Source organism: Echiichthys vipera (genome assembly GCF_963691815.1).
Source record: "Echiichthys vipera genome assembly, chromosome: 18".
Taxonomy (NCBI): Eukaryota; Metazoa; Chordata; class Actinopteri; order Perciformes; family Trachinidae; genus Echiichthys; species Echiichthys vipera.
In genome coordinates, this window is record NC_139843.1 from 6429541 (window position 1) to 6438100 (window position 8560).

The 8560-nt window shown below is 42.6% G+C and overlaps 1 protein-coding gene across 1 annotated transcript; it reads right to left on the minus strand.

Annotated features, from left to right (window-relative positions):
* Positions 1–412: 412 nt before the first annotated feature.
* On the minus strand, positions 413–8560 carry pmp22b (peripheral myelin protein 22b). The gene is made up of 5 exons (XM_083932584.1): positions 8430–8560; positions 7695–7785; positions 7304–7397; positions 3639–3779; positions 413–2741 (listed from the first exon to the last, which is right to left on the minus strand). Exons 2-5 carry the CDS (start codon positions 7770–7772, stop codon positions 2581–2583), a joined length of 474 nt encoding a protein of 157 aa, XP_083788710.1. The 5' UTR covers positions 7773–7785; positions 8430–8560; the 3' UTR covers positions 413–2580.

The window sequence follows — 8560 nt, forward strand, 5'->3', positions numbered from 1 at the left end:
CTGAACGTATATAAAGAATTTATGGATGGAATTATACATGTATACACCAAACAATATACATAGATAGAAAATGTATATGAACACTATATACTGACTTTTAAAGCATTAACACACACAAACGTGCAGACCAGAATGCAGTGTCCCCATTTGACCCAGTGCTGGTATGTCAGAGGGGGAGGCAGTGGGAGGCTGTGACCTCTCAGGCCTGCAACAAGAATCCTTCTTCTGCGAGTACTCTTTCATTGCTGGAGATTTAGACACCGATCATCAGCTGTGGACTGACTGTAGTCTTTAAAAGGAATAGATATCATCACAAACCATCAGAGGTCATCTGTAAGCACAGGTTGTGACGCCTGAGTCTCGTAAAATGTGTAGTGTTATTCAAAGACACACAAAAAAAGCAGCATCGTGGTGGTAAGAAACATCCTTTAATGATTAAACTCAAAGTAGCTTTGGTAATATCAAGAGCATTTGGAAGGTGAGGTGTAAACATGGCACAGACAAATGAACTGTCGCTTTACACAAAATGGTCGGGCAGTTGTCATTAGAGGCAACCTCTTCTAACTGAACCCAGTAAGGAGCATCATGCAAAATAAACCACAGCAGACTAGCCAGTGTAAGCTCTGAATTAAATACTTTAATCCGCCACGACATAGCTCTGTTTTGGAAAAGCTACAGGATGTCACAGGAGATGTCAAGTGGAGGACAGACCCTTGCTTACAGTGTTCGGAACACATCCAAGTCCTCTTATTTCTGATGCTATGTTGACACTGAAACACAAGCTGCGTGTTTTGAATAACTGGCATCGGGTGCACACCGCCGTGCCTTTGCCCCAGTGTGTGTAACACGAGTCACATACAGCGTTTGCAACGACATGCACGAGGCAGCTCATTTGATCAACCAGAGTGTGATGGCATACTGTAAGGTAGACTCGCTTGGCTAGACTGTACACAGGAATTCACAAGCTGCACACTGCATTTCAGTCTCCGACATCTTTGATCCATCTCATATGAACAGGTAGATTAGTCAGTCTATTCCCATGTACTGGTTGTTTTCCCACATGATGCTTTTGTAGCCCAGAGAGTAGTGTTTCAGAGTTTACAGACAGAACATCAGCCCTAAATAATGCGTTGAAATTCTGCATGCATCAAGCGTTAGCGTGAATCCAGTCCCTCGTAACAGTGGAATACACAGTATTAGATCATTTGAGAGTAGTTTTATTGAGTAAGTGAGTCTAGATTGTCATCACCACCTGTTATGCGCAGCACATAAACAGCGTTTTATTCATACAGTAGAAGAGAAAAACGTCTAGACGTCAGTAGGCAGAGACTGCAGCGTGTCATACTTCAAGTTTGTGAAACAGACATTTGTATCATCAATGCCAAGCTCTCTGTCCTTTTCCTCACATATAGAGTCAATACTAAATATGATCCTTTCATCTGGTACTTTCTTATATGGCTTCGACTCAGTGGCATTTCTTTCTAGTAATGTTAGATGTTTTCTTAGGCTATAATGCCCCACAGTGTTATTTTCTCACGATAGTCTACTAAATAGGCAATTTTTGCTTCTTGCAATTTTAACAGCCATGTGAACAAAAACATCAGAATAAGGGACAATTAAGGCAAATAGAGCTAAAATAAAAGCAAGTAATTTCACCGTAATCCAACTCTATACAAACTTGCAGAATAATACTGACATTCCACTTTTGATTCCATCAGTGCACCACCCCAAACTCTTTTTTTTTTTTTACAGTAGCTGATGATGAAGGAAAAAAAAAAAAGAATCACAATGCGATGTGAAATAGACTGTGTTCCCTAAAGAAGCGGGTGTACCTCTGTCTGATTCTCACTTTAATGAATGGCTGTTTGACTCTAAACAATAACAAAGTAACTCCGTCGTAAATGATTGCTATCAGTAATAGGAATGATAAATACATAGCACCATCTTTTGTTGAAAATAAGAAATAGAAAAATACTGAAAATAAAAACACTGAAACTTAAAATTCACAAAAATAGAAAAGGACCAAATCTATATTTCCTGGCTATGCTACATCCTTGGATGTTACCACTCTTTTTGTAAAGCGAGCCCATCAAAACAGCCTTCTAACCTCTCTATTTCTATACATGCACTGTGGTTAATATACTTAAAGAAACTTTTTTTTTACTAATTCTTTGGCAATTACTAAAACAAAAAGGGCAAAAAACACAACAGAATAGCATCTAATTATTTCATCATTACAAACAAACACTGAGGCACTTAATCAGCTAAAACAAAGCTCATAGGCGTATCCATTGACAGAGCAACACAACAACTATGTACATATATGTAAAAAGTGTTATAAATAGGTTTTAAACCATAGATACTATATACATCTTGTAACTGAGACAGTATTGGTTGTTTTTGTGTTGGTTTGCTCGTTGATTTTTGGTATTAGCCCCCCACCCCCTCCCGCTGTGATCTGGCCTGGTGGCTCCACGGGCCATTGGTACTCAGGCATGAAAACTTCTACATCTGAGGGGGGACTGATGACACTTGCAGTTGGGCAGGGGGTTACTGGGAACACGGGGATGGAGTGATGGCTCATTCTCGCTTCCTCAAGATGACATAGATGAGTCCGCTGATCAGCGCCAAAGGGAAAGCCACCCACGCCAGGATGTAGGAGTAACCAAAGGCGTCTGTGTCCGCCACCCACTGCGGACTCATCACCGTGTAGATGATGGCTCCGCTCATCACAAACAAACCTGCAGCGAGGAAAAAGGAGAGCACTGAATAACACTGGCCCTCATCTTGTTCAATTTTTAGATCATGTTTCTCTGTAGTGTAGTGCTCTCTGGCTCGCGTCCTGGGTTGAACCCTCGCTACAGAGGAGGCAAGCAGGTCAGTGCTGTCTCAGAAGACATCCCTCCTGTTTATTGATCTCTAAGTCAGCCATGGCGAGCCTTTCCTGCCCTGCCCGCCTCCCTGGTCTGACATGGCATGATGTGTTTGTCAGACCCCCGCCCTGCCAGCCTTCCTGACATTTCAACTTGTGCGGTTGGCTGTGTGCCCACTGTCATTCCTGTTCGGCTGAGTGGGCACCTGGGTGCCAGGCAATGGGCTGGCACAGTTTAGAGAGCAAACCTGGGATGTTGGAAAGGGCTGCCAAGAAAGGACACAATGGGCTGGCAGTGGAGCCACTCTCTGGCCAAAGGGCATGAAGTACAATAGACAAGCGGAACACTAAACCATTATTAACTAGCTCAGACTCTCTTAATTTAATTCTCTGCCACAGTAGATGTTGTGTCATCATCTTATATTGGTTCATCTGAGTGAGTGGTGTATTTTCAGACTAATCAAGTGTTGCTGTACTCATTAGAGTAGTGCTGAAAAGATTTACTTGATTGTCAAGTAGCAAAAATTATGGTTTCAGCTCCTCAAATGGGAGGTTTGCTGTGTGTTTTATATCGCTGTGAATTAAATGCCTTTAGGTTTTGGACTGTGTGATGTTGATTCATAGTGAAATTCAGCCTTAAACTGTGGTCATACCAGATCCAATAAAAATCCCTTTTTACGCATTTGTGTTGATGCTAGCCTAAAATCTACCTGTGCAATGTCTGTCTGATCTGGATAGATTTGTGAGGAAGTAGGATTGAACTCACTGGCAAGGATCTGGAAGGTTCCAGTGAGGAAGAAGCGTCCACCCTTCTGCAAAGTGAAGAGCTGGCAGAAGAAGAGGAAGAGAGACAGGCAGCTGAAGATGATGGACAGGATCATGAGAGCCTGGACCGCCTGAATCCATTCTGCAGGGGGAAGAAAGGGAGTGTTGTTATAACTGACCCACAGTGATCATTATACAAGATATATTTTTTACAGTGACTATGAGTGCACAAGAAGGGAAGGGTAAGGGGAGACCAATAAAAAACAAAATGCCAAGTCTTGTCCCTGCTGGACTGGAGCATCCTCTCACAGAGAACTTAATGTTTACTTCAGGGAATGTGTAATGGATCCATAACATATAATGAAGCCCAGGTATCCTGTTCCTAAAAGCTCAGTGCACCCCTCACAGCACCTATGACTAAATGTACCACATCGATTGTTACTGCTAGTCCACCAAGGGCTAGGCGCCCTAGAAGCCCATTAACCCATTAGACACCTGTAGTGACGGGGGAGACCGTCTATCTGAGAGGGTGTTTGTCTCTTTGCTTCATTCATGCCACTATGCCAAGAATCCCAGCAGGGTCTATTTCTTGTCTTGAGAGCTATCTCTGTATAAAGAGAACTGGATACAGCGTTGGAGGCAGGGCACTGTCCCTTTCTATTAAAGTGGCTCAGTGGCCCATGAAGCAAAGAAAAGTTTGATTTCCGTGCGTCAGAATACCCAGATCTCCTGCTCTTCTTCCGCATCATTGGGCCCATAGAGCAGGCACACTAGAGACTTTAGCCGTCCTCTAACTGATGTGTGTGACTCTTACACTTTCTTGATCTTATCGGACCAAATGGATATGATGCTAGAATGGTATCCACTTATTTACAGATGTCTCTTTCCCAAGAAAGTCTACGGGGAAAAGTCTTTCCGGGCCCAATGGCGTCACGTGAAAGAACCCGGAAGTCATAATTCCACGGTTTGGCCACTATTTCAGATTGGCTTTAAAGAAAAGCGCTATTCCAAGGGGCTTGGTCTGCTGTGATTGTCGTGTTTTAGTGCTATAAAATGCTGCCCTGTTAAAAGATGCTTGACATAACATGGCTGTCTCAATGTGCTTGTGCAGCGGCGGCCACCGAGACAAGCCTATAAAAAGTGGGATTTTTATTATGGCGCCATGTGTGCCACTGTTGAACTCCAACATTGAAATCTCTCCTTCAACATTTTCAGGCATCTGCGGTTTATTGATTCTCTTGCATTATGCAAATCAAAGGCATGTTGTGGTTTAATGGTGGGCACTTACTACATGGAAAAAAAGGCCTGATGCATAATTTATTACCGCTCGAGCAACAGAAAGGATGATTAAGTAATAAGATAACTTACTTTGTGATGTTATGACTTTGACTAACCACATTTTAACACTGTAGGCTACAATGAATACACAGAATCGCCCTGTATTCCTTAGTTTTCTATCAGTGGACATTTACGAAGAATCATGCAAGCATAACTAAACTTTCTCTGTTATAGATTTAAAAAGCAACAGTATTGTGAATGATTGCACAGAGTAACCAGGATGGAGTCACGTTACCTCTAATAACAAGCCTACAGTATATCCTGCTGATGATTATTGGACTGGGGGGGTTGTGAGATATGGGAGGAAACATGACACGCTGCAAATCTCTATCCACAAAATGCATCCAGCACAATAGCACACCAGAGCAACAATTAGATTCCATTCTAATGATCCTGTTTAGATGTCACATAATACTGTGATAGCATTGTGAGAAATGGGTGAAATGTTCCATCCCTGCCCTATGAATAGCACTCACCTATAAATACCCACAATATATCACTGCTTTCTGATAAACACCCATCTTGTCCTCCTTCCTCCCTTCGCTGACCAGTTGTAGGAAACAGTGACATGGGGCATTTCCTAGCGTGAGGCGTGGTCTCGGCTCAGAATATCACTGATAAGCAAGTATGACTCATTTTTAAATATGAGCTTGAATGCCTTGGTTCATTATTGTGGTAGTTCACTGCAGAAACAGTGTCGCCTGAAGCCTTTCGCCGTTACACCAAACAGGAAACTCATTGTTGATGTTTTCTCCTTTCTATTTTGAGCACCAACTGTACTGCACAAAAAAAACAACTGCTGTCGTATTTACTTCACTATGTTTATTTGGCCTGCGTGGGAGCCTGAAGACATTTTTCCTCTATAGCTAATTTTAGAGCCACTAAACTCTATGAAGTAATTTTCCTGCCTGTAAGGAAGTGATACTCAACTCAAGCTCAGCATGTGATAACTGACATGAGTATCTCTCATCATCAAACCCAAATGGAGCCAATATTTGGGTAACCAGGGCAATGACATTGGGAAAGTCAGAAGTTTCACATAAATATCCTAAAAATAACTATGATGATCGTGGTTGTGATTCACTCGGAAGGAACGTGATTGCTCAGCAAAGCTTCAGAAAGCTCTATTGAACTCAGGCTTGGCCCCCACGTGAGAACGGCCCACTATCTTCCATCTCCCAAAGCCAAAGAACAGACCCGGGCACACGCGCCTTCTTGAATAAACACAGTGCGTCAGCGTGCTAATGAAAGCAAGTCAAACAAACTGGCTGCGCCATGAAGCTACCTGGCAGAGTGTGCAGGCGCTGCTGCCCTGACAAAACACACACTGGCTGAGCACAGCTCATTCTAGATGAATGACATCACCCAGATGCAGCCAGCAGCTCCTGCACCAATGTGACGGCACATTTACTAGCAAAACATACAGCTGCCCAACAGTGATCTCACATGACGTTTTTGGGAAAGTAATTCTTATTAGAATGGAAATGAAATCCAAAAAGGGTGGAATTTATATATCCACGCTTCTCTGTATCCTATCTAATTCAATCGTGGTGGCAGAATGTCTAAATAAATCTGCACTGCTGCAGCTGCTGCCTTAAATTGTCCCAGTGATCCCTGCAAACTTACACTGGACACTATGATCTGACACTGGGCGTGACCCACCGTCAGCATGCTATGTTCTGCATGAGGTAGCCCAAGGTCTCCCTGCTTTCTAACACTCCTGCTTTCACAGGCATGTACGCACACACACAGATACACACAGATACACACACACACACACACACACACACACACACACACACACACACACACACACATGCATTCATCTAAAACTTTAAATACTCTCTGCAGCCCCACCCTGATCCCCCACAATTGCCAAACTCCTGTCACTATGGACTCCCAACACTGGACCTGAATATGGACATCACACCATGACTATTTATACAGCGGCAGCCTATCAGCTAGCACTTCACAACGACACTGTCACATTCTCTGCCCTAGATGGCGCCAGAGTCCCAGAGGAACCCTGACACACCCACATCACCATCACCAGGGTATATGTTGGATTTCAGCAAGTCATTTTCCACAGTTTAAGTCCCCCTTTAACATCAATGTGGATGGTATAAACCGGTTTCAGTTGAGACATCAGGTTGTTATTAAATATATAATTATATAATAATGATAAAGTGCTTCTTTTTTTCATTGTGATCCTGAGATGGATCACTGCTTCACAGCGGGGCAGTGGTTAACGTGTCCAGTATTCAGCATTTTCTTTGAAATAAATAGTCGTCCAATAGAAAAAAATAATGAATTAGGCAGAAGTCTGACCTCCAGATGATGCTGGATCACAGTGGTATCCTCCATTGGCAGTAGAGCAGTTTATCCAGAGGTCTGAGGTGCTAGTTTCCCCTGATGTCCATACCTGGTGTCAACAACATACAATTGAGTCAATAATGTGTGAAGAGCAGCACCAAATGGATCCGAAAAAAAGGTAAATTGGCTTATTCCAATTCATAGGACACAACTATGACCTGTAGATCAAATTATGCAGACATACAAACATGCAAACACATTATAGGACTTCCTCCTGCAGGTAAACTATGCCAGTATGGGTCAAAATTCAGTTTAGTCAATTTATATATATTTATATTCAATCCTTAAAACTGGAAACATACAGAATAAAAAACAATAACAACAAACAAAAAACACTTTTACTCACGCTGACAATTGTTGAGACAAACAAGAGAACCAGACCAGCGACGTGCAGGAGGATGATTCCCAGGAGCAGGAGCAGCATCTTTTCAGGCGATCTGGGCAGTAATGAGAAGAGGAGACTGTCTCTGTCAGTGTGTGTGTGTGCGTGAGTGTGTGTGCGTGTGTGTGTAAGAGAGATTGGTGGGACATGGGTGTGTCGCTGCAGCACGTTCGACGCGGACATCACATCACTTTTAGGAGAAAGCCATCGTAAATATATTTGCATTAACAGAAAGTTTGGCGACAGACTTTAAACTTTAAAACTGATCTCGGGGCACATTTCTTTTTTTCATGTATTCTAACAGAATAAAATATGACAGAAAAGCTTGGCTCTTTTCAAACTGCATGTCAAACTCTCCGGTCTTTTATCATTTTTAATTGCCGGCTTGTGTCATCTACAAAGTGGGAACAGTTCAAAGACTGAGCGTTGATCTTTGCGGAACACTGAAAAACAATAAAAGAGCAACTTAAAAGAACTTAGCAAAGTAAAATGCAGTTCAATCTTAGTGTATCTGTCCAATCAAAATTATTTCTTATAATATATTTATATATTTTTTTGCGATGGCAGCTCTGTACTCCTGTCTGTGCGCGCAATGGAGCGGTGGGTATCCCAGCGAAAAGCGCGTTTCCTTCTTTAATCCGACAGCACATACTCTGAGCAGGATAAAAGGAAGTTTAGAAGAGACCAAGGTCCACTTACTTAGAGCAGTGAGCTTGTATTTCCACAAAAAAATAGGTTCAGGCTCGCGAAAAGCAAAAGCAAGTTCTCCGAAAAGAGTCCAACAGCGGTAGTCCCTCCGTCCTAAAAAGTCCGACTAGATTGATGCCAGC

Excerpts from the sequence above, each read along its gene's own strand:
- pmp22b (XM_083932584.1), bottom strand. The coding sequence starts at position 7,772 with ATGCTGCTCCTGCTCCTGGGAATCATCCTCCTGCACGTCGCTGGTCTG. Across the intron at positions 3,780-7,303 it reads TGATCCAGCATCATCTGGAG|AATGGATTCAGGCGGTCCAG; the intron begins GTCAGACTTCTG and ends TTCCCCCTGCAG. Across the intron at positions 2,742-3,638 it reads AACCTTCCAGATCCTTGCCA|GTTTGTTTGTGATGAGCGGA; the intron begins GTGAGTTCAATC and ends TCCTCGCTGCAG.